The sequence below is a fragment of the Monodelphis domestica genome, chromosome 6 (genome assembly GCF_027887165.1).
Source record: "Monodelphis domestica isolate mMonDom1 chromosome 6, mMonDom1.pri, whole genome shotgun sequence".
Classification (NCBI taxonomy): Eukaryota; Metazoa; Chordata; class Mammalia; order Didelphimorphia; family Didelphidae; genus Monodelphis; species Monodelphis domestica.
This window is the reverse complement of record NC_077232.1, coordinates 86092834-86118688: the sequence shown is the minus strand read 5'-3', so window position 1 is coordinate 86118688 and position 25855 is coordinate 86092834. Positions and strand designations below refer to the sequence as shown.

At 38.5% G+C, this 25855-nt stretch overlaps 1 protein-coding gene across 4 annotated transcripts in view; it reads left to right on the top strand.

Moving 5' to 3' along the window:
• The window catches only part of SORCS2 (sortilin related VPS10 domain containing receptor 2), a 1375930-nt gene that overhangs the window by 1237630 nt on the left and 112445 nt on the right, over positions 1 to 25855 (top strand). For all 4 annotated transcript variants that reach the window (XM_001372355.3, XM_056802395.1, XM_056802396.1 and 1 more), the window contains 2 exons: positions 20342 to 20433; positions 22099 to 22206. In XM_001372355.3, the coding sequence (XP_001372392.2) occupies positions 20342 to 20433; positions 22099 to 22206 (200 nt within the window). The remainder of the gene's footprint in view (positions 1 to 20341; positions 20434 to 22098; positions 22207 to 25855) is intronic.

Genomic DNA, 25855 nt, shown 5'->3' with positions numbered 1-25855 from the left:
AAAATGATTGATATAGAAATATATTTTACACAATTTCATATATATAATTGATATCATATTTCTTGCCTTTACAATGAGTGGGACAGAAGTGGGATGAAGGCAGAAAATTCAAAACTCAAAATTTCTTTACAAAATGAATGTTAAAATGAAAAATAAATAAGAATAATCCTAGGAAGGTAGGTTGGGTGTAAACTATAGAAGGGCATACATGTCCAACTTGGGCAGTTTAAAATTTTATCCAATAGTCGGATAATTTTTAGAAACAGAGTGACAGTCAAATCTATACCTTAGAGAGGCAGCTAGGTGGCTCAGGGAATAGAAATCCAGGCCTGGAGATGAGAGATCCTGGATTCAAATCTGACCTTAGACATTTCTAACCTATGTGACCATGGGCAAGTCATTTAATTCCAATTTGACCACTTCTCTGCCTTGGAACCAAATATATAGTATCATTCTAAGACAGAAAATAAGGGTTTAAAAAATCTATCTTAGAAAAATTATTTTGGTAGCTGTTTTAAAGGAAGATTAGAGAATGTAATGGACTTCTCTACTAGCAGCAATGCAATGATCCAGGACAATTATGAGGAACTTATGAGAAAGAAGCTAACCACATCCAGAGGAAGAACTGTGGGAGTGGAAACCCAGAAGTAAAACAATTGCTTGATCACATGGGTCGAGGGGATATGGTTGGTGATATAGACTCTAAGCGATCACCGTGGTACAAATATCAATAATATGGAAATAGGTCTTGATCAATGACACATGTAAAAACCCAGTGGAATTGTGTATTGACTATGGGAGGGGGATGGATGGAGGAGAGTGAAAGAACATAAATCTTGTAACCATGGAAAAATATTCTAAATTAATTAAATACACTTTCCAAATTAAAAAAAAATAAGTAAAGGCAGATTTGAAAGGTGGGAAGTAAGGAGGCCAGTTGAAAAATCATTCCGATGGTTCAGGAGAGAGGTTATAGCTCAGGAGAGACATGATAAGGGCATGGAGACAGTGGAAAAAGTGATGGACAGATATCAATAATATTATAGAATTATCGAAGGCCATGCTTGTCAACTGAGTGGTTATAATGAGCAGGAAGAAGAGAAGATAAGGACAATTCAAGATGTTAAGCTTGGGAGACTGGAGAATAATAAGAGATTCATTCCTAGAAAGAGTCAAGTTGTAAACCCAGGAAGCCATGTGGATCTTAGAGCTGTTCTCCTGGAAGATAAAGGGGGAGGCATGGATTAGATGACTTAAGATCATTTTCTACCCTGATAGCAATGAACAATCAGTCTGGAGTGCATTAACCTATGCTCATAAAGTCAGAGGCATATATGAGCAATAACTCTGAAGCCAAACTGCTCTCATAAATATACTACCATGACACATGGAAATTCCAGGGTAAAAAAAATAATAAAACCATGCATCACACACATGCATTAATAGTGATGTGAGAGGCATCTGTTGTAAAGAAGAGCTAAGTCTGTTAAGGTACAGGTGGTATGTTTCAGGATGTGATTTGTTACAGAAGACATTGGCATTGGAGGGTCAATAAGATCTACCTGAAGCCCTCTATTATGCTGCATGTCTGTTCTCAAAAAGAAGCCATTGAGTCTAGATTACCAATCCACTTTAAGACAAGGGGAATAATTTCAGCCTTCATAGTCATATTTCCCCCTTGATCTTGGACATTGAGGCTTGCCTCACTGGCTGTTCTCATTGGAGGAAAGAAGACTCCCAACCAAAAGTGGCATGAGAACATAATTTTCCAGCCTGTCCTGAAGTTTTATTGGGCATGTTCTAGGGGAGATTCCTTTTGTGGATGGGTTAGACTAGATAGCCCCTGAGATCTAACTAGGTCTAAACAGGTGATAGAATGCCCAGGTCTAGGTTCAGGAAGACTCATATTATTTTCAAATCTGGCCTCAGATACTTACTAGCTCTGTGACCCCAAGTAAGTCTCTTGTCCTTGTTTGTCTCAGTTTCCTCATCTGTCAAATGAGCTGGAGAAGGAAATAGCAAACCACTCCAGTCAAGAAAACCCCAAATAGGGTCACAAAAGAGTTGAACTGAACTGAACAACCATAGGAAAGTCCCTTTTAATTTTCAAATACTGATTCTCAGACTCACTTCAGCCAAAGTAGTGGTTTTTATTGTTGTTCTTGGTTTGTGTATGTTCCTTTTTTTTACCATACCTATGATTTCCTTAGTTTAAAATATTCTTCTCCATATTCATGCAGAACAGTTTCTTCTCTACAGCTTTGGGTAGTCGCTAGGAGGTTAAGCCATTACAGGTTATGTGTTAGAGGAAAGACTTGAACTTGGATCTTCCTGATTTCAAGACTGGCTCTCTAGCTATTTTACCACACTGCCTTTTCTATCCTTTCTTAGCCTCTAATAAATGAGGGACCTTACTGTTCTTTTCAAATGGAGACACTATTTTATTTCCTTGAAAATTATAGATACAGGTCTAGAAATGGAAAGAATCTCAGAGATTGTTACATTGTTCCATTCCAACTCATCAATTTACAAGAAAGGAAATGAGAACCCCAACTAATTAATTAAAATTTAATTTAAATTAATTGCTTTAATTAAGTTAAATATTTTGACCCAAATCATGTAGAATAGTAAGCAACAGAGCCAGAATTTAAACTCTGGTCTCATGACTCCAAGTTCATTGCTCTTCCTGTTGAACAGTGAAGCCTTCCTTAATGTTAGGGATCTCAATCCCTCACACATAGTTCTCCAATTCCATTCACTCACTCTTGGACCTTCCATACCTTCTCAGCCAACACCTTAAGCACGTTCAGACATATGAAGCAAAGAGAGGAATTAAGAGTCTCAAGGCCTTACTCTTAGCCCCCTTGTCTCTTGTTTTCCAATTGATTTATTCATTCATTAGGCATTGAATAACTCCATAGTCATGCCAGGCAGATGGGATTCAGGTGCAAAGAGGGACACAATTCAAGTTCTCAGGATGCTTCCTTTCTACTAAAGGAAACAATATGAAATTAGGAAATAAAATACTAAATATATACAATGTAATTTCTGGGAGGAGGGCAATGGAAACTGAAGAGAGAAGTAAAGGATAGGCTTTCTGTAGAAAATAGTTTTGAAGGAAGATGAGGAGTCCAAGAAGTAGAAATTAGAAGAGAAATCACTTCAGGCCAGTTCAAAGGCATGGAATTGGGAAATAAGATATCATGTATAAGGAACAGCACAGAAGTCAATGTGGATCGATTGCATTGATTTCAGAGTACGTGAAAGAGAACATTGTGTAAAGAAGACTGAAAAAATAAACTAGTCAGATTTTAAAGAGATTTAAATGCCAGATTTTATATTTTATCCTAGATATCATAAGAAACCACTAAAATGTACTAAGTAGGGGAGTTAGCTAGTCAAACTTAACTTTAGGAAAATCACTTTGAAGATTATGTGGAGGGTAGAATGGAATAGGCAGGGACTTAAGGAGGGAAGAGCGATCAGGAGGCTTTTTCAGTCATCCAGAGGAGAAGTGATAAGGATGCTGTGAATGAAGGTAACGACTATGTGTTTAGAAGAAGGGACATGAGTGAAAGAGATTGTAGGGGTAGAAATGACAACTAATTAGGTACGTAGCGGCAAAATGAAGAAGTTGAGAAGGCCCCCAAGGTTGAGAACTTGGGTAACCAGGAGGTTTTTGGTACTCTTAAGAAAAATAGAAAAAGTTAGAAGAAGAGGGTCTGAAAAGATGATGTTGAGATATCTCAATTATGAAGGTGTTATCTTGACAAAGATAAAATCTTTGTTTTGGACATGTTAAATTAAGATGTCTATTAGACTTGAGCAGTAAGCAATTTATGATATTTGACCTGCTCAGGAGACAGATTATGTCTGGATATATAGGTGAATCACTAATAGACATTTTAATTAAACTCATAGGAACCAATGAAATCACCAACTGGGATAATGTAGAGAGAAAAAAGAAAGTGGGGTACACCCACAGTGAATGTACATGCCACAGAGGATGAATGAGTAAAGGGGAGGGGTAGGAACAGAACCAGGAGAGAACAAAGTCAAAAGAATTAAGAGAGGAGAAATTATCCAGGAGACAAGGGTCACTTATGTCAAATGCTGCAGAGAGTTCAAAAGGATGAACATTAAGGAGAGGCCATTAGGTTAGACAATTAAAAGTTATCTTTAAAGAGAGCAGATTCAGTTGGGTAATGAAATTAGAAGTTATTTGGAAAGGTTTTAGGGGATAAAAAAGAAAGGGAAATAGAAACCCTAACCCTCATGGGCTTATACAACTCTTTGCACCTCAATTTCCTCATCTTTAAAATGAGGAGATTAGAGGAGCAGCTAGGTGGCTCAGTGGGTTGAAAGCCAGACCTAGAGATGGGAGGTCCTTGGTTCAAATTTGGCCTTAGATATTTCCCAGCTGTGTGACCTTGGGCAAGTCATTTAACTCCCATTACCTTGCCCTTACTACTCTTTTGTCTTAGAATCAATGGTAGGGTTTATAAATAAACAAACAAATAAACAAACAAACAAACAAACAAACAAACAAAGAAATAAAATGAGGAGATTAGACAAGATGGATTCCCAGATCCTTCTTGAATCTGAATCTTGACTTATTCTTTTATAGAAAAAAAAAATGTAGATGGCTTTTTTTTTTTCTCTTGCCCTTCTTTGGCTCAAGAATTCCTGCACCAGAAATCTAACACACACACACACACACACACACTCTATTTCTTGGATTTTGTTGTTGTTGTTGTTGTTGTTGTTGTTGTTGTTGTTCAGTCATATCTAACTCTTCATGACCCCATTTGGAATTTTCTTGTCAAAGACACTGGAGTGGTTTGTCATTTCCTTCTTTAGCTTATTTAGTAATAAATATATAAATTAAGGCAAACAGAGTTAAATGACTTTCCCAAATAACACAGCTAGCAAGTTTCTGAAGTCACATTTGAACTCAGGTCTTCCTGACTCCAAGCCTGTGCACTCTATCCACTTTATCACCAAGCTGCTCTCTTTAAAGTATATGCATATGTGCATCTCTCCCCTGGATATGGAGACCATTCATAATATCTACAAATGGATGGAAAGACTCCCTTAAACTTATTTCCCAGTGATCATTGCATACCCTATAGCTACTCAGTAAGCACTCTATCCTCTATTCCCTCACACATGATCACATGCAAACATTTGTTTCTCCTACATTTTTCCAAAATCCATTGGAAATAGACCTATATCCTAATGCACATATTCATCAACCACTCCACAGATCCATCACAGTTATACCCATTACAGTTATACATTTTGGCTAAATCATTACACAGTGGACAACATCCACCATTAACTATCATCACTACTCTCCCCAAGTTGTTTTATATTTAATGTGTATTTATTCCACATTTACTTGTCTGTGTACATATTTTTATTTCTTCCAGTAGAATGGAAACTCCTTGAGGGCAAGAGGCTGGTCACCTGTTTATTTTAATTTCTCTAGCACCATTTGTCATTTCACCATCTGGTACATCACTGTTATTTCATTAAACCTTATCGAATTGAATTGATTCAAAATGAACTGAATCAAAGAAATATCCTTATGCATCCATTGGCAGGGGACTTCATTCCTATTTGTGGACAGCTGCATGGATGCCTTCTCTTTGCTGCACACTTGTCTGCTTTCACCCCTGGGATTCTCAACTTTAGAAATCTGAAACAAACTTAAAATGCAAAGTCAAAAACCTCCAATTAGCATTCCTCCTCCCCCACCATTTCTTCACATTCCAGCCTGGAAATATCCCATGAGTTTCTGTATTTTTTTTTCATCCACTGTTTTGTCCGAAAGTGTTCCCATACATACAGCTTAGTTTGGATAAACATCTGTTTGAATGAAGCCAGCTGAATAGCAAGTTTATTTTTGCTCCACTTAGCACTAATCTAGCATCCAAATCTCTGGTGAACTGTGCTGCAACTGGATTTAATGGTACTGCTGCCTTTCTGATTCAGGGAGCTGCACTGAAGCCAGAAAAAAATGGAAATAAATTGGACAGATGAAATTCAATACAACCAACACCATCAAAACCCCTGCCCCATTTTTTCCTTTTTCTTTTCAAATGTCTCATTAAGGAAGGCATGAGACAGGGTGAAATTCAGTCCATTTGTATTTAGAATATCTTTTGTTGTTGGGCTTTTTTTTTTTACCCTGCTGTCTTCTAAAACTGACTTCATATGTTCTGCCTTTCTTGGTGCAAATATCACTGAATATTTATAACTCACATAGCTAAAATGCTTTGACTTTTATCAAGTCCTTTCTTCCCAGCTATTTTGTAAGGCAGGTAAGTCAAGAATTGTTATCCTCACTTTAAAGATAAGGACATTGAAATCCTGAGAAGTAAAGGGACTTGCCCAAGGTCAGACAATTAGTCTAGAACAAATCATCTCATGGGGTCAACTTGATTCTGTCTTTGTAGTGAAGTCTGTAAAAATTATTTATAAATAAATAAATATCCCAATATTATCTCTTATTTGCCAAGAATCTCCAGTTGGAATGAAAACCCTCCTGTTTTAAGCATAGGAGGAATTTCTTTCTCTCTTCTCTGGCTCTTTGTTCTAGTCTTAGTCACTGTCTTTATCATTCTTGTGACCTCATCTTCATTAATAAGGACATACCTCATTCAAAGTATTTAAGATAATTTTTTTCTCTCTAGCTATGACTTAAAAAAGAAGCTTTAGATTTAATGTATACTCTCTTAATGAGATAAAAACTCATTAATTAATTACTCATTAAGTAATATAGTTAAATAGTGACAAGTGTGGTAAGTTATCACTTCAGTGGGGGAGCATCAAGATTCCCACTAGACTTGAAAGGCAGAGGTGACTATTGTCATCTGCTTGTCATGTCAAACCTCTTCTGTCACTTAAAATACTACTTTCATCCAACCCTATTGGAGATATTTCAATATTATAAGCCCAAGAGCCTGAGAAATAGCAGTGACTTTTGTGGACGAAAGACATACAGCATACACTGCAAGGACTGTAGGAGTAAATGGAACCTTGGCTGACAACAGGGGATGAGACTGGAACCTCCAGCTAAGAAAAGGAGATGGACAGTTGGGAAAGGGTTCTTATCCCTTCTGAACTGAGGGGAAAGAGCAACCTTGCTGAGCTGAGCCTGCTATAAATCCCTCAATTGATCTGAAGAGACCCAGATTAGCCATCTTCCTTCATAAGTGGTGGATAGAGACTTTCGCTTTGGGGAAGGCAAGAAATTATTCATCCAGAAGATCTCCCATCAATATCTTCAAAGCTGTATCTCTATACTAGGAAATTGCACCTGGCTGACTCCACAACAGTCTTCAGGGACAAAGGTCCCCAGATCTGAGGCCTCAACCCCTAAAAGGAATTTAGGTTGAAATCAGAAATAGGGACTTCCTCTTTTCCCTTTTCCCTAACCTACCAATCCTGAATTTCCAGCCAATAAATAGATCTTATAAGTTATAGAAGAGCTAAATATCTCATTCTTCAAATGTACTGAAGGCATCAAGATAATATCTATCCTAGGAAGGAAACAGAAGCCAGAGACTGAAGGGGATTTCCTCTTTACCTTTCAGCTATGAACATTGATGCAACGTCACCTTCTCTGGGGCAGGTCTGCCTGGGAGAGGAAATGGTGCTTTTATTTATCTGTTCACTCCCTCTCTGAGACCTGTGAAGCTTTGGTTCCTGATTCCCACTCTAATACACTTACCAGGCTACAAGTTCTGCTTCAAGCCATTGAAAGGAGAAATTTACTATGGAGAAGGATATAACTAACCTTCCCCATCAACACCAACCTCAACTGACTGACCCCAATTTGTTGGCAAGCCTAAGAACCCTGGGAATAACAGCATCACCACACCACTGGTCCTACTTTCAATTCATCCCCCACAGTCATCATCCCAGACAGCTACTCCACGTATCCCTGTCCAGAAAAAATCAGGCAACTTGTTCTACCAGGACTACAGCCATAGCTACTGAATATCCAGAAAAAGATTTTCTTTTTAATCTCTGACGTGTTTGGCATTGTGAAATGATTAAACATCAGATATAGACATGGTTTTATTAGCAGAAATGAAATTAAGGGAGATGAAGTACTTCTGCTTTAGTACCATACGCTAAGGATTCTGGGACTTTTCCATTTGACTTGCTGCTCAAACTTATTTGTATTGTTTCCTCCAATTAAGATGGGAGCTCTTTGAGAACAAGGAACTCCTTGGTTTTCTTTTCTATTTATATTCCTACTCTAACACAGTGATTGACACATTAATGTCTTTTCACTCACTCATTCATTCATTCATTCACAAGTGCTCATCAGTCTCTATCAGCTCATGAGAGTCCAACAGGTGACTATGAACTGTTCTTTGTCCTTTAAAAATCTCCAAAAGCCTCCAGGACATTTTTAAACACACAAATTGCTTACTCTGTCCATAATACATATGGGGTAGCTTTCTATCCATCTACTAATTTGTGTGTTCCATGAACATCAAGATTTCTCAGCAAAAACACAAGTTGTTGAAGGTCTCAGCAGTGAATTAAGGCATCGTACTTTGTTTCTGTCAGCATTCTTCTGGTCTGAAATTGGACCTAGGCTTACTTTAGCTTCTCTCTCACCTCAGAAATGTCCCAATGAGTATTTACAGCTGCCTCCACCCCCTATCCTCAGGGACTCCAAAATGCAACTCAGACGACAGGAGTGACTCACACATAAACATCAGTATTTAAGTAGGATGTAAAGCCAATGCTGGGATTCCTGGTGGAGTGATATACATGGTAGAAAGGCCAATAGGTGACCCCACTCCCTAAGATTTTTGTTCTGATCTCAGTGCCCCTAATATGTTCATGGTTGAGTGATTGAAACAGACGTGATGTGGATCCCCTTGAGAGTGGTAATGATCTCATTTTCTTAATGCTACTCAAAGCTAACACTTCCTTCACCAGTCCCTGCCTAGATCTGGCAGAATGTTCCTACATGGAGAAAATAGCCTGCTCCAATACACGAGCAACTGGAATCTGGAGAATCACCCTGATTTCTGATTGGATATTGTCTCTGAAGACCTTTTGAAGTGGCTTATGGCCACCATATATCCCTTATGTTCTTCTAGAGATAGTAAATGAAGTCAGACAAGTTTGGATTTGTTTATGATCATGTTCTTCTAATGTGAAGCATGCATTGGTAGTGCATATCTTTGTAAACCTCAGGCATAAAATTTACACTCTTTGTTGACCTCTGCAGCCATCAGGGACAAGTAAAATACATTTCTTACTAGCTTTAGATATTTTCTTTACCCTTATGTGTGAAATTATCATGTAAATATTTTACAACTTATAGAGTAATATGTTTCATGATGCACTAACTGCTTCCTAGTTCCACATGGGGGATCCGTGATAGTCTGGTACATTATTGTCTTATGCTTCTGACACTTTAGTTCTTTGGCATCACCACCTTGTTTCTGGGCTTTTTTCACTTCTCATAGACCTTCATCAGCCATCTGATCTCTTTATGAACCACAAAGAATACTTTGTCAAAGAAGATGAGGTCAATGAATATGCTACTGATGTGTTGTCTTTAGTTAGTCCCAAACTTTCAGCAGTAGTTGTAAATCAGCTCCTTGGGGGTTACAGATAGCTTGTGTTCCTTCTATAGTCATCACTAGATTTTTTATTTCATGTGGCCTTAAGAATAGAGACCCTACGTGTACACACGTCTCTCCTGGCCAGTAATACATGCTGAGTTTGGAGTTGGTTAGTTCTGTTACCTATATCTTTTGGTTATCTGCATCTATTTGACACTATTATTAATATAAATTAGTGAACTATTGTCAGTCTACACTTGAAACTTTGTCATCTATGCATAGTCTGTGGAGTTAGAGATAAATTTCATCTCCATGCAAGAAGAAATTTCCTAACACATAGAGCTATTAAAAAAGGGAGTGAACTATCAGGAGTCCTCACCATTGCTGGTTTTCTGGGTCCCCCCCCAAACCCTTACCTTCTGTCTTAGAATCAATATTAAATTTTAATTCTAAAACAGAAGAATAATAAGGGCTAGGCAATTGCGGTTAAGTGACTTATCCAAGGTCACATAGCTAGGAAGTATCTCAGGCTAACCATTGCTTTTTTTTTTTAATTTTATAATATTTTATTTGATCATTTCCAACTATTATTCATTAAAGACAAAGATCATTTTCTTTTCCTCCCTCCCACCCTCCTTAGCCGACCCGTGATTCCACTGGGTATTACATGTGTTCTTGATTTGAACCCATTGCTTTGTTGTTCTTTTAGAGTCTCTCCTCTGTCATGTCTCCTCAACCGCTGTAGTCAGGCAGTTGCTTTTCCTCTGTGTTTCCACTCCCACAGTTTATCCTCTGCTTATGAATGGTGTTTTTTCTGCTGGATCCCTGCAGATTGTTCAGGGACATTACACCGCCCCTAATGGAGAAGTCCATTACGTTCGATTATACCACAGTGTGTTTGTCTCTGTGTACAATGTTCTCCTGGTTCTGCTCCTCTCGCTCTGCATCACTTCCTGGAGGTTGTTCCAGTCTCCATGGAACTCCTCCACTTTATTATTCCTTTTAGCACAATAGTATTCCATCACCAACATACACCACAATCTGTTCAGCCATTCCCCAATTGATGGGCATCCCCTCGCTTTCCAGTTTTGGGCCACCACAAAGAGCGCAGCTATGAATATTCTTGTACAAGTCTTTTTGTCCATTATCTCTTTGGGGTACAGACCCAGCAGTGCTATGGCTGGATCAAAGGGTAGATAGTCTTTTGTCGCCCTTTGGGCATAGTTCCAAATTGCCCTCCAGAATGGTTGGATCAGTTCACAACTCCACCAGCAATGCATTAATGTCCCTACTTTGCCACATCCCCTCCAGCATTCATTACTTTCCTTTGCTATCATGTTAGCCAATCTGCTAGGTGTGAGGTGATACCTCAGAGTTGTTTTGATTTGTATCTCTCTGATTATAAGAGATTTAGAACACTTTTCCATGTGCTTATTAATAGTTTTGATTTCTTTATCTGAGAACTGCCTATCCATGTCCCTTGCCCATTTATCAATTGGAGAATGGCTTGATTTTTTGTACAATTGATTTAGCTCTTTATAAATTTGAGTAATTAAACCTTTGTCAGAGGTTTTTATGAAGATTTTTTCCCAATTTGTTGTTTTCCTTCTGATTTTAGTTACATTCGTTTTGTTTGTACTAAAGCTTTTTAATTTGATGTAGTCAAAATTATTTATTTTACATTTTGTGATTCTTTCTATGTCTTGCTTGGTTTTAAAGCCTTTCCCCTCCCAAAGGTCTGACATGTATACTATTCTGTGTTTACCCAATTTACTTATGGTTTCCTTCTTTATGTTTAAGTCATTCACCCATTTTGAATTTATCTTGGTGTAGGGTGTGAGGTGTTGATCTATTCCTAGTCTCTCCCACACTGTCTTCCAATTTTCCCAACAGTTTTTATCGAATAGTGGATTTTTGTCCCAAAAGCTGGGATCTTTGGGTTTATCATATACTGTCTTGTTGAGGTCGCTTTCCCCCAGTCTATTCCACTGCATTGCTTGTTTTTAATCAGAACTGAATTAGGCCTTTAAATGCCAACCTTCAGATTCTTTATGTTTTTTTGAGTTATTGTTCAGTCCTGTCTGCCTCTTCATGACCCCATTTGGGGTTTTCTTGACAAAGATAACAAGAATGGTTTGCCATGTCTTTCTCCAACTCATATGACAGATGGGGAAACTGAGGCAAATAGAGTAAAATGACTTGCCTAGGGTCACATGACTGAGGCCAAATTTGTACTCCAGAAGAGGAGTCTTCTGGACCTCAGTCCCAGTACTCTATCTACTGTTCCTCTTAACTGCTAGATTGGACTTCCTGTGTAGTTATAGATGGAAGTGGGTGACTTCTGAGGTCCTTGTCCAATTCTGAGATTCTGTGAAAATCTCATACTGACTAGTTCATTTTTTTTAACTTGAGTAATGTAATAATGACACTAATAAATAAATAAAATTAATAAGGAGGATCATTGAAATGTGTTATATATACATTATGATCACCCCCCCCCTTTCTTTTTTTTTTTTTTTTTTTTTTTTTTTTTTCCAAATAGAAAAATTTACTATTGACAGTGGGGTTCTCAGAATGTTTCAATGTGCAGATGAACTTGCACCACTTACATTGAATCCCAGTCCTATTAAGAAATGTCCTATGTGTAATCTTTTTTTTTCTTTTTTTTTCTTTTTTTTTTCTTTTTTTTTTTTTTATATATTTTATTTGATCATTTCCAAGCATTATTCGTTAAAGATCATTTTCTTTTCCTCCCCCCCACCCCCCATAGCCGACGCGTAAGTCCACTGGGCATTAGATGTTTTCTTGATTTGAACCCATTGCTTTGTTGATAGTATTTGCATTAGAGTGTTCATTTAAAGTCTATCCTCTGTCATGTCCCCTCAACCTCTGTATTCAGGCAGTTGCTTTTTCTCGGTGTTTCCACTCCCATAGTTTATCCTTTGCTTATGAATGGTGTTTTTTTTTTCTCCTGGATCCCTGAAAGTTGTTCAGGGACATTACACCGCCCCTAATGGAGAAGTCCATTACGTTCGATTATACCACAGTGTATTAGTCTCTGTGTACAATGTTCTCCTGGTTCTGCTCCTCTCGCTCTGCATCACTTCCTGGAGGTTGTTCCAGTCTCCATGGAACTTCTCCACTTTATTATTCCTTTGAGCACAATAGTATTCCATCACCAACATATACCACAGTTTGTTCAGCCATTCCCCAATTGATGGGCATCCCCTCGTTTTCCAGTTTTGGGCCACCACAAAGAGCGCAGCTATGAATATTTTTGTACAAGTCTTTGTGTCCATTATCTCTTTGGGATACAGACCCAGCAGTGCTATGGCTGGGTCAAAGGGTAGATATTCTTTTAGCACCCTTTGGGCATAGTTCCAAATTGCCCTCCAGAATGGTTGGATCAGTTCACAACTCCACCAGCAATGAATTAATGTCCCTACTTTGCCACATCCCCTCCAGCATTCATTACTTTCCTCTGCTGTTATGTTAGCCAATCTGCTAGGTGTGAGGTGATACCTCAGAGTTGTTTTGATTTGCATCTCTCTGATTATAAGAGATGTGGAACACTTCTTCATGTGCTTGTTAATAGTTTTGATTTCTTTATCTGAGAACTGCCTATCCATTTCCCTTGCCCATTTATCAATTGGAGAATGGCTTGATTTTTTGTACAATTGATTTAGCTCATTATAAATATGAGTAATTAAACCTTTGTCAGAGGTTTCTATGAAGATTTTTTCCCAATTTGTTGTTTCCCTTCTGATTTTAGTTATATTGGTTTTGTTTGTACAAAAGCTTTTTAGTTTGATGTAGTCAAAATTATTTATTTTACATTTTGTGATTCTTTCTATATCTTGCTTGGTTTTAAAGCCTTTCCCCTCCCAAAGGTCTGACATGTATACTATTCTGTGTTTACCCAATTTACTTATGGTTTCCTTCTTTATGTTTAAGTCACTCACCCATTTTGAATTTATCTTGGTGTAGGGTGTGAGGTGTTGATCTATTCCTAGTCTCTCCCACACTGTCTTCCAATTTTCCCAGCAGTTTTTATCGAATAGTGGATTTTTGTCCCAAAAGCTGGGATCTTTGGGTTTATCGTATACTGTCTTGCTGAGGTCGTTTTCCCCCAGTCTATTCCACTGATCTTCCTTTCTGTTTCTTAGCCAGTACCAAATTGTTTTGATGACTGCTGCTTTGTAATATAGTTTGAGGTCTGGGACTGCAAGGCCCCCATCGTATGTGTTTTTTTTCATTATTTCCCTGGATATCCTTGATCTTTTGTTCTTCCAAATGAACTTTGTTATGGTTTTTTCTAAATCAGTGAAGAAGTATTTTGGTAGTTCAATGGGTATGGCACTAAATAGATAAATAAGTTTGGGTAGGATGGTCATTTTTATTATATTGGCTCGTCCTATCCATGAGCAGTTAATGTTTTTCCAATTGTTCAAGTCTAGTTTTAGTTGTGTGGCGAGTGTTTTGTAGTTGTGTTCATATAGTTCCTGTGTTTGTCTTGGGAGATAGATTCCTAGGTATTTTATTTTGTCTAAGGTGATTTTGAATGGGATTTCTCTTTCTAGTTCTTGCTGCTGAGCTGTGTTGGAGATATATAGAAAAGCTGATGATTTATGTGGGTTTATTTTGTATCCTGCAACTTTGCTAAAGTTGTTGATTGTTTCAATTAGCTTTTTGGTTGAATCTCTAGGATTCTTTAAGTAGACCATCATGTCATCCGCAAAGAGTGATAACTTGGTCTCCTCCTTGCCTATTCTGATGCCTTCAATTTCTTTATCTTCTCTAATTGCTACTGCTAGTGTTTCTAGTACAATGTCAAATAGTAGAGGTGATAATGGGCATCCTTGTTTCACTCCTGATCTTATTGGGAATGCATCTAGTTTATCCCCATTGCAGATGATATTAGCTGTTGGTTTTAGATATATACTGTTTATTATTTTTAGGAATGACCCTTCTATTCCTATGCTTTCTAGTGTTTTTAATAGGAATGGGTGTTGTATTTTATCAAAGGCTTTTTCTGCATCTATTGAGATAATCATGTGGTTCTTGCTAGTTTGCTTGTTGATGTGGTCAATTATGTGGATGGTTTTCCTAATGTTGAACCAGCCCTGCATCCCTGGTATGAATCCTACTTGATCATGGTGAATGATCCTTCTGATCACTTGCTGGAGTCTTTTTGCTAGTATCCTATTTAAAATTTTTGCATCTATATTCATTAGGGAGATTGGTCTATAGTTTTCTTTCTCTGTTTTTGACCTGCCTGGTTTTGGAATCAGTACCATGTTTGTGTCGTAAAAGGAGTTTGGTAGAACTCCCTCTTTGCTTATTATGTCAAATAGTTTGTATAGTATTGGGGTTAATTGTTCTCTGAATGTTTGATAGAATTCACAGGTGAATCCATCAGGCCCTGGGGATTTTTTCTTAGGAAGTTCTTTGATGGCTTGATGGATTTCAATTTCTGATATGGGATTATTTAAGAATTCTATTTCCTCTTCTGTTAGTCTAGGCAGTTTGTATTTTTGTATATATTCATCCATTTCTCCTAAATTGGTGTATTTATTGCCATATAATTGGGCAAAGTAATTTCTAATGATTGCCTTAATTTCCTCCTCATTGGAGGTGCTGTCCCCCTTTTCATCTTTAATGCTGTGAATTTGCTTTTCTTCCTTCCTTTTTTTAATTAGATTGACCAGTACTTTGTCTATTTTGTTTGTTTTTTCAAAGTACCAGCTTCTTGTCTTATTTATTAAATCAATAGTTCTATCACTTTCGATTTTATTAATTTCTCCCTTAATTTTTAGGATTTCTAATTTGGTTTTCTGCTGGGGGTTTTTAATTTGATCGCTTTCGAGTTTTTTCAATTGCATTTCCAATTGATTGATCTCTGCTCTCCCTTGTTTGTTAATATGAGCTTTCAGGGATATGAATTTGCCTCTGATTACCGCTTTGGCTGCATCCCAAAAGGTTTGAAAGGATGTTTCGCCATTGTCATTTTCCTTGATGAAATTATTAATTGTTTCTATGATTTCTTCTTTAGCTAAACGGTTTTGGAGTATCATATTGTTTAATTTCCAATTGGTTTTAGATTTGGTTTTCCATGTACCATTACTAATCATTATTTTTATTGCCTTGTGATCTGAGAAGGCTGCATTCATTATTTCTGCTTTTTTGCATTTGTGTGCTATGTTTCTGTGACCTAATGTATGGTCAATTTTTGTGAATGTGCCATGTGGTGCTGAGAAGAAGGTGTATTCCTTTTTATCCCTATTTATTTTTCTCCATATGTCTATTAATTCTAATTTTTCTAAGATTTCATTCACTTCCTTTACCTCTTTCTTATTTATTTTTTGATTTGATTTATCTAAATTTGATAATGGTTGGTTTAAGTCTCCCACTAGTATGGTTTTATTGTCTATTTCTTCCTTCAATTCTCCTAGTTTCTCCATTAGAAATTTGGGTGCTATATTATTTGGTGCATACATGTTGATTAATGATATTTCCTCATTGTCTAGAGTCCCTTTTAACAAAATATAATTACCTTCCCTATCCCTTTTGATCAAGTCTATTTTTGCATTGGCTTTATCAGATATCATGATTACCACTCCTGCCTTCTTTCTATCAGTTGAGGCCCAGAAGGTCTTACTCCATCCTTTAATTCTGACCTTGTGGGTGTCAACCCGCCTCATGTGTGTTTCTTGAAGACAACATATGGTAGGGTTTTGGATTCTAATCCATTCAGCTATTCGTCTACGTTTTATGGGTGAGTTCATCCCATTCACGTTCAAAGTTATGATTGTCATTTGTGGACTCCCTGGCATTTTGATTGCCTTCCCTAATTCTAACCTTTTCTTCTTCGGCTCTACCTTTTAGTCCAGTGATTTACTTTGAATCAGTCCCCCTTGTCCCCTCCCTTGATGTTTCCCTTTTTAGTCCCTCCCTTTTTGTTCCCTCCCCCTCCCCCCTCTCTTTCCCTCCCTTTTTGTTCTCCCTCTCCCCCTCCCCCCCCTTGGTTTTCCCTTCTCCTTACCCTTGTTGGGTAAGATAGAATTCAAGATCCCAATGGATCTGGATGTTTTTCCCTCTCAGAGTTGATTTCCCTGAGATTGAGGTTTAAGTAACCCCCCCCCCTCTCTTCCTCTCCTTCTTATAGGAGTTTTCTTCCCCTCCCCTTCCCCTGTGAATCTTTGTGTGAGAACCATTATTCTATTTGGTCTTTCTTTACCCCCTATTTATACATTACATTTTCCCCACATATTAGTATACATAGGTTGATATAAATGTAGTCCTTATAGAAGAGAGTTTGAGTAAAAGAAGATAACATTTTTCCCCTTTCCTTAATATTTACCTTTTCAGGTATTCCTTGCTCTTTGATTTTCGGTATCAAACTTTCCACAGAGCTCTGGTCTTTTCTTTGCAAAAAGTTGGAAGTCTTCTATTTTGTTGAATGCCCATACTCTCCCTTGGAAGTATATAGTCAGTTTTGCTGGGTAGCTGATTCTTGGTTGGAGACCCAGCTCTCTTGCCTTTCTGAAGATCATGTTCCATGCCTTACGATCATTCAGCATAGAACTTGCAAGGTCTTGTGTGATCCTGATTGGCATTCCTTTATATCTAAATTGTCTTTTTCTGGCTTCCTGTAGGATTTTTTCTTTTGTTTGATAGCTTTGGAATTTGGCAATTACATTCCTGGGAGTTGTCTTTTGGGGGTTTAGTGTAGAAGGTGTTCTGTGAGCTCTGTCAGTGGATGTATTGCCCCCTTGTTCTAGAATCTCTGGGCAATTTTCTTTGATTATATCTTGTATCACCATGTCCAGTTTGGTGTTTATTTCTGGCTTTTCTGGGAGTCCAATTATTCTTAAATTTTCTCTTCTCCCCCTGTTTTCCAGATCTATCACCTTGTCGGTGAGATATTTTATGTTCTCTTCTAATTTCTTGGTGTTTTGGCTTTGCTTTATTAGTTCTTGCTTTAAAGCCTGGTTTTCTTTTACAGTTTGGTCAAACTGGTTTTGTAGATGCGTGAATTTCTTTTGCATCATTTCCCACTTTTCCTCCCAGAGGGCTTCCATCTTTTTGGTCCTTTCTGATTCAAATTCTTCATGGGTTTGTGGAGAGTTTCTATTTCCTTTGGAAGATTTTGGAGAATTTTCTTGTATATCTTCTTCTATCTGCTCTGTATTTTGTATTTTGGCTCCATAGAATGTGTCCAGAGTCGCCCCTTTCTTCTTATTTTTCTTGGTATTTTGGGGCTTCTGTGCTTCTGTGGAATTTGTCATCTCTGAACGTGGAGGATTGGCTTTTCTTGTCTTTGTCTGGTGATCAGTGGCTTTAGTCCTGGGCAGATGTTGGTTCTATGAGCGTTCCCTGGGTTAAACTGAATATGCCTCACTGGAACTGGAATGGAAGGGTCGGACCACGAGGCCACACTCTCCCCCTGGCTAGATTTCCGGAAGTTGCCTTCAGAATCCCTGGCCGTGAGGCTGTTTCGTCGGCCTGCGGGGGGATGGGCTGCCGCTTCCCCAAGCTCCGAGAGCACAGACTTTCACTGAGACTTGGATAGCAGGATCCAGCCCGTGAGGCTGTCTTGCCCGCCCTGAGGGTTGCTGTTGTTTTGACCAGCTCTCTGCAGCGGAGGCCCCAGGCAGTAACTTTCACCTGGACCGACCAGCTCTTTGCAGCGGAGGCCCCAGGCAGTAACTTTCACCCGGCTCTCTGCAGCGGAAGCCCCAGGCAGTAACTTTCACCCGGACTGGGACTTGGGTAGAAGACCCTGAGGGTTGTTGTTCCTCAGACCCTGCTCTCTGAGCCCGGCGCGGCTGCCGCTTCCGGGAGCCTTGGACTCTGCGCTCCTACCCCTGAGGTCCGAGGGATCTCGGGTTCTGGCTTTTAAGGGGAGCCGTACCTTTTGAACCGGGTCCAGGTCCAGGAGGAGGGTTCCCAGGGTCTGTGCTGTTGATTGTTTTGAATTTCGGCGCCTTAGGAGCTTCTAGTTTGAGATCGGTCGGGAAGGGTTTTCCGGAGATCTGAACTTCAGCTTTCTCTAAGCCGCCATCTTAACCGGAAGTCTATGTGTCACCCCCCCCCCTTTCAATTCCACACTGTGCCCAGAATTCTTTCTGCCTTAGTCACTTTGTAGCCTCTAAGACAACCTTACAAAATTCCTTAACTTATCAAAACCCATCACTATAGTACCTCACACATAGTAGAACCCAGAGTAAATGTCTGCTGTTAGGTTAACTTAGCAATCCTTCTCAAAGTTTGATAATATTAGATGTCAACATAAGATATGTAAATACTGGGGCAATTTTCCATTTACATTTGGCGATCAAGTTCAGATTCTTTTAAAGTCTAAGAAAGAGAATAAAAATGGAAGCATTTGCAAAGGTTTTCCTTCCACAGTCAAGGCTGAACAGCTGGCAAAAAGAATTGGTAGATTGAAAATCTTCCATTTGTAGCACTTACTAGGAAACCCACTGGAGAAACATGCCCTATTATTAACTGATAGGAGATGATAATCATAAAAAGCACAGCACTTTGTATTTATGGGGCATTTTACAACCCAAAGTGTGCCTGTGCATACATCATCTCTTTTGCTGAAGTTCATCTCTCACCAGGTATAGAAAGAGAACAGGATACTACAAAGTGAAACGTAGGTGGTTATCTACTGTGATGGCTGGGACCAGTGATCTCAGAAGATTAAAGAGTGGTTTGTTGGGCTTTGAAACTATCATTTAGAACTTTGAGACAAGAGTTGAACTCGACCAGAATCTCTTTTGTCTACACTGAAGCCCTTCTTCTTAGGATCACAACAGGTTAGGAAAAAAGAATGTTAAAATAAAAAATGTTATCGTTGGAACAGTCATTTCAACCTAGAATGTAGAATATCAGGGCTCAGAGAGATACTAGAAGAATATAGGAGGATAAGACCAAAAGGAATCTTTAAACATAAAACAATGTTAGAGCTGGATGAAACTTAATGACAAAACTGAGGTCCAAGAAAAGAAATGGTCACAGTTCAATGGTGAATCAGAACTTTACTACAAGACCAATAATATCCTATTTTGTCACAATGACTGTTAAGTTTTCATCTTGAAGAAGAAACAAATCACAATTCCAGAATGGTTGTGTTTCTCTTGGAATAGGATTCCTCACCAAGATGGGACTAAATTGAAATCATCATAAATAGAATCTTTGGGGTCATCTTATTCCACCACTACCTGAAGCAGGAATCTCCCATGAAGCAAGATGGGTAGTTATAAAGATAACAGGGAAGGACTCCACCAGCCCCTGCTTAAAGCTTTAGTGATGGCACATTGCAGTAGAAATTTACACTATTTAAGCAAATACTTAAAAAAAATCAAGCAATAAGCCAAGTGGGATCTTTTCTTCCATCTTTCAATCATGTGATAAAGTGATGATGTGGTTTGCTGTAGAGTATCATTTGTGAAAAGTATTTCCCTAAAAATACCCCGAATGACTAGAGATAACTTCAAAGTGAAGGTAGATGATATGTCCCTTCCAATTCCAAGAGGCCATAGTTCTTTGAACTAATTTTTTAAAAAACATTTTTTAAACATGTATGATTTTTTTGTTGCTGCTACTAAGTATGCTCTGAGAAATAAATGGTTGAGTCATTTTTATGAGCTTCTAATTGTGATTTATTTTGCTGATGCCTTTTAAGATAAATCCTTCGGATATTTAGTGACTCTCTTTGGCCTGGTTTCTAGGTCTTCGAAGAGGAACATCACATTCTGTACCTGGATCATGGTGGAGTGATTGTGGCTATCAAAGACACATCCATCCCTTTGAAAATACTCAAGTAAGGCTTTCCTCTTTTATAGCAGAGCCAAGGCATTTAATTTGGTTTGTGGGGATTAGGGGAAAGTAAAAGGGGAGAAGAGGATTCCTGTTTGTCTTCCAGGTGTCTTTTGATCTTTGATTGTATGTAGTCATTAAGAGCAACCAGATGGGCAGTTGGTATCCTATAACTAGCCATGTAACCTTAAGCAAGTGATCTAATATTTCTGGGCTATCAGTTTCCTTACCTGAAAAATTACAGGACTGGGGAAAATGATCTTTAAGGTCACTTCTAGTTTTAACTTCTATTCTAAGTTCCCCTTCAATCTTGGCAATCTATTGTGTGGGTTCTAAGTGGATTTCTGGCTCCAACATTTTGTTGTGTTCTAAGTTCCCTTCCAGCTCTAACATCATATGCTCTGTGTTCTAATTCCCCAGCTCTGATCTGTTTTCTAAGGTGTCATCCAGGTTCCACTTTATATTTTGTGTTCTAAGGTCGCTTTCAGCTCTAACATTTTCTGTTCTGTATCCCAATTCTCTTCCAGCTTCGACATTCTTTTATCTGTATTCTATAATACCTTCTCAGCTCTGACAGTGTATGGTCTGTGTTCTAAGGTCTCTTCCAGCTCTAATACTATTATGAGTCTTTATTCTATAGTACTTCCAATTCTGCATTCTAATACTCTATTGTATATAAGGCATGTCTCTTTATGGAAGAAAAAAAAAAGACCAGAAATATCCATCAACCATTGGAAGGAGAATCAAAGAGTTTGGGCAATAGCTTTAAAAGACAGTAAGAAAACACTTGTGGGGAGGGTGAGAACTCAGGTCCCAGAAACCTTGAATCCTTAACAATGGTTCCTTTAAATCTACAACTGCAGTCTGAAGTCATGCATATGAAGAAGCCTAAAACTTAAGATAAGGACCTTAGGGACCATGAAGTCTCACCTCCTTCATTTTATAGATAAGGAAAAATGGAGCTCAAAGCAATGGCATCTCTTGTCTAAGTCCCCATAGCTAGTAAGTGTCAGAGCCAGGACAAGAACCCAAGTTGCCTGATTTTTAGGGGTGTGTGTGTGTGTGTGTGTGTGTGTGTGTGTGTGTGTGTGCTTTCTCACTACACTACATCTATTATGTTATATTATAGTGAGTTATTATTATTATAATTATCATCTGACAAGATCCAGAGACTGTTAGGAATGGTGCCAGTTGTCAGTGGTATATTTTCCGCCTGGTTTTCCCCACAGGCATCTGAGTAGGGCTGGTGGGTGGGAGCACTGGGATGACATTTAGTTAATTAAAATACTTATGACTAGACAAACCCAGCTGACTTTTAGGAAATATGACTAGATCTGTAGGTACCTGAAGTTCTCTGTTGTCAGGCTGACATTTTACTCTACAAATGGAAAAAGGAAACATGTGCATGTGCACACACACACACACACACACTCTCTCGTGCTATTTGTTTAAAGAATGCCCCCAGATGATGAAATCAGTCGTGACATGTGAAACATAAATTAACTCTCTCTATATCTGTCTGCCTCTCTCTTTCTTTCTCTCTCTGCCTCTCTGCATCTCTTTTCCTCTCTCTGTGTCTCTGTGTGTCTCTATCTCTGCCTCTGTCTCTATCTCTGTCTCTCTGTCTCTCTCTGTGTCTCTGTCTATCTGTCTCTTTCTCTCTTTCCAGGTTCAGCATTGATGAAGGTCACACCTGGAGCACACATAATTTCACAAGCACCTCAGTCTTCGTGGATGGACTGCTAAGTGAGCCCGGGGATGAGACTCTGGTCATGACGTAAGTGACCACCCTCTTTCCTCAGTCATCTCAGGTCTTAAATGTGTTTGACTGGCAGTGCTTTGCCCAACTTCTACATGTAATGAGTTGTGGTTAATATTGGTGGCACCTGAGAACAAGGTGCCTCTTCATTGTCTCTTAGAATCACAGAATTGTGGTATCTCAGAATTGTTGGGAACTACAGAGGGCATCTGTCTAGACTAATGCATACATCAGTAGGAGCTCCCTTTACAATATCCCAAATAGGTGGTTATCTCACATCCACTTGATAGGTAGATCACTGCCTCCAAATGCATTGTGCATCAGGGTCAGCAGCTTTCTTCCCCTCCCCATCAAGCCTGCCTCTTAGCACCACCTTCTTATCCATTGCTACTTATTTTCTCCTCTGTGGCCAAGCAGGACAAATCTAATCCTTCTTCTACCTTCAAATACTTAAAACATCAATTGCACTGCATATCCTCTAGCCTTCTCGTCTACAGATCAATATCCCTAAATCCATCAGAAGTTTCATCTTCATGTGACGTTAAATACTGTCACTCTCCTCTAAACACTCTCCAGCTGGTCAGGGTCACAGATAGGAGTTTTCAAAGAACTCAAAAATCTCTTTGCAGAACCACAAGGCTTACTATCTTCCTTCCTCCCTGACTTCCACCTGCTTTATTTGTTTTCTTTGAACCTCCTTGCTCTTACCCCAACTAGTTTCTAATTCATGTAATCTCTTTTCTAAACCCTATAATCCTACCCCTACCTAAACATCATAACAATAATAATATGTCAATATTTGACTAGTTCTGTGTCCTCATCATTATGGTTATTACCACCATTGGCACAAGCCATCATTGGTAAGAGCAGGAAGTTTGGAGACTGACGGACCTAAGTTTGTATTCTGATACTTCTGTTTCCTGTCATGGTCATGACAAGCCATATGCTTGCTATAGGACTCAGTGTGACCCCCTTTGAGTGAGATAGAAAAAAATGATCTATAAGGTTCCACCCACTCAAAATCCTATGGTTTCTATACTTATGTATATATTTTTTATTTTCTCTTTCCATAAATCTCCCACAGAGGATCATCCCAATGCAAAAGAAGGACCCCACTGGTTCTTTCCATATCTTGTGGGCACCAAGGCAGCTTTTGGGCTATTCCCCTATGACCCCTTTTCTTCATGATATGTCCAGCTTACCGTTTCTAGTCATCTATATCCTTGATGATGGGATGGGATGGTCTTTATAGCAGTCCTTGTGTGTCTATCAGAATAACACAGAGTCCTTCAGGGATCTCCCTTTCATCAGTACAAGCATTTCATTTGGGCTCATTGTGGGCACACAAATCTCTCATCTTTGACCTGCACAAGTCATGTCTCTACATTCTCACTTGTGACATCATTTTCTAGACTGAGGGCTTCATAGTAATCAAAGGAAAATAATTTAACTCTCAAGGAGACTCCTACAATCTTTGTGTGTGTACACACATACATGTACAAATACACATATATAAGCATATATATATACATATATATATGCATTCATGGAGAGAAAGAGAGTTAAATATAACCCTGTTTTATCTACAATAATTAAGGCAGAGAAATACTCCAATGAGAGCCTTTTGGAAATAGTGGAAAGAAGACTGGTCTAGGTTCAAACCCCAGCTCTACAACACTTAATAATTATGAGACTATGGAGAAATTAGCTCACCTCTCTAAGCCACGATTCTCTCATCTATGAAATGGGTATAAAAATGATTATCTCTCTCCCAAGAATATTATCAGAAAAACAGTCCATAAATAAAAATGGAGGGCAACTAGGTGGAGAAGTAGATAGAAAAGTAGACTTGGACTCAAAGAAACCTAAATTAACATTCAGCTTCAGATATTTTTCTATGTGGCTATGGGTAAGTCACTTAATTTCTATGGGCTGTAATTAACTTAGTTGTAAAGAGAGGATTGGATTCCATGATTTTGAAGGTCCCTTCCAGCTCTAATTCTATAGGCCTGTGATCCTATGCAAGTAATTATTATTTCAAAACCCAATGCTCAACCAAATTGAGTCCTTTTCAGGTATTTTGTTCAGCTTTATGGAAAAACAAAGGCTGGCATTGAGACAATTCTGACCTTGAAAAGGTTGAGTCATAAATTGCCTGGGACTACAGAATAATAATTTCCTATATGGGTGACCCTTCCACAGGGTATAGACAATTTGATCTCTTTCGTCATTTTATCCTTTATGAAAAAATTCATGAATATGGCAGGCAGATTTCAGAGCCCTCAGGGTAGTGGCAAAGACCACGGCCTTTAGAAGAAACCAGTACCAGAAAGGAGCAATTTGGCTGCTGTTTTTCTTACTCTCTGCCCAGTCATGTAATCCTAGCACACATAAACTCCCACTGATTTCAGCTGGATGCTAACATGCAAGCAACTCTGGAACATCTGTCAGTGTCTGCACTCTCATTTAATTTTCAAAATAAAGCCTCAAAAACTGGCTGGGGAAGACTTTGCAGATAAACCTTTCAAAGCTGACCAGGCAGCTGCCTCCCAACATAGAATGCACAATTATATTGATTTTGTAATTGGAGCCAGAGTGCCTTGAGATCCATGTGTTCTGGGAGCATATCATCAGAATTATGTGAGTCCAAATCAATCCAACGCAAGGCTGAGAGTAATGGCAGATGAGTCTTACTGATGATAAGGACATCAAATTTGTTAACCGAAAAGCTAAACAGGTGGCCTGAGGTTCTGTGTTATGTATATGACCTTGTGCAACTACCTCACCTCCTAGACAAGTTCCAACTAAGATGCCATCCAACTCTATATTCTAGAATCATCTGACAATCTCAGAGACAATCTCATCATCATTACTACTACTACTACTACTACTACCACTACTACTACTACTACTTCTGCTACTACTACTGCTACTGCTGCTACTGCTGCTACTACTTCTGCAGCTATTGTCCAATTATTCTTGTCTTTGTAGGAAGGGAATAAGCATTTATATAGCACCTACTCTATGCCAGGAACTGTGCTAAAATCATTTGATCCTCAAAACAACCAGGCATGATAGCTATTATCATCATCTTCATTTTACAGGTAAGGAAACTGAGGCAAAGAGCAGTTAAGTGACCTCTCTGAAGGCACACAACCAATGTCCAAAACCATGATTTGAATTTGGGTCTTCCTGACACCAGATCTGTGTCTATCTGCTGCCTCTTCCTTGATAAGAGTTCAAATAGATATGGTCCCTGGACAAGGTTTTCTCATGCTGTTATTTTATATTTGTTGTTCTATAAGCAGTTCATGTCACAGATTTTTAATAACTGCTTGTTATAGTTGGTCATTATTTTATGCAGATGCAAACTTAATCTAAATAGGTTCACTAAAAGAATCCTTGCTACAACTCTAGTAGGAGATAAGATGGTGGGGATAATAGGTACCCCAATTCTGTTTCCATGTGCTCTTAATTTCTTCTGCTAGATCACATATTTTGAAAACTTTACATTCTACGCATTGAAGATTATATATATTTTGATATGCTGATATCTATTTTAAAAAAGGTAGTGTTTTGTGTTTTTAAATCACTGCTCTATATAGGAGATTGTAAGTCCTATTGAAGTCTATAATAATATACAGCTCAGCTTGGCTAAATGGTTTAG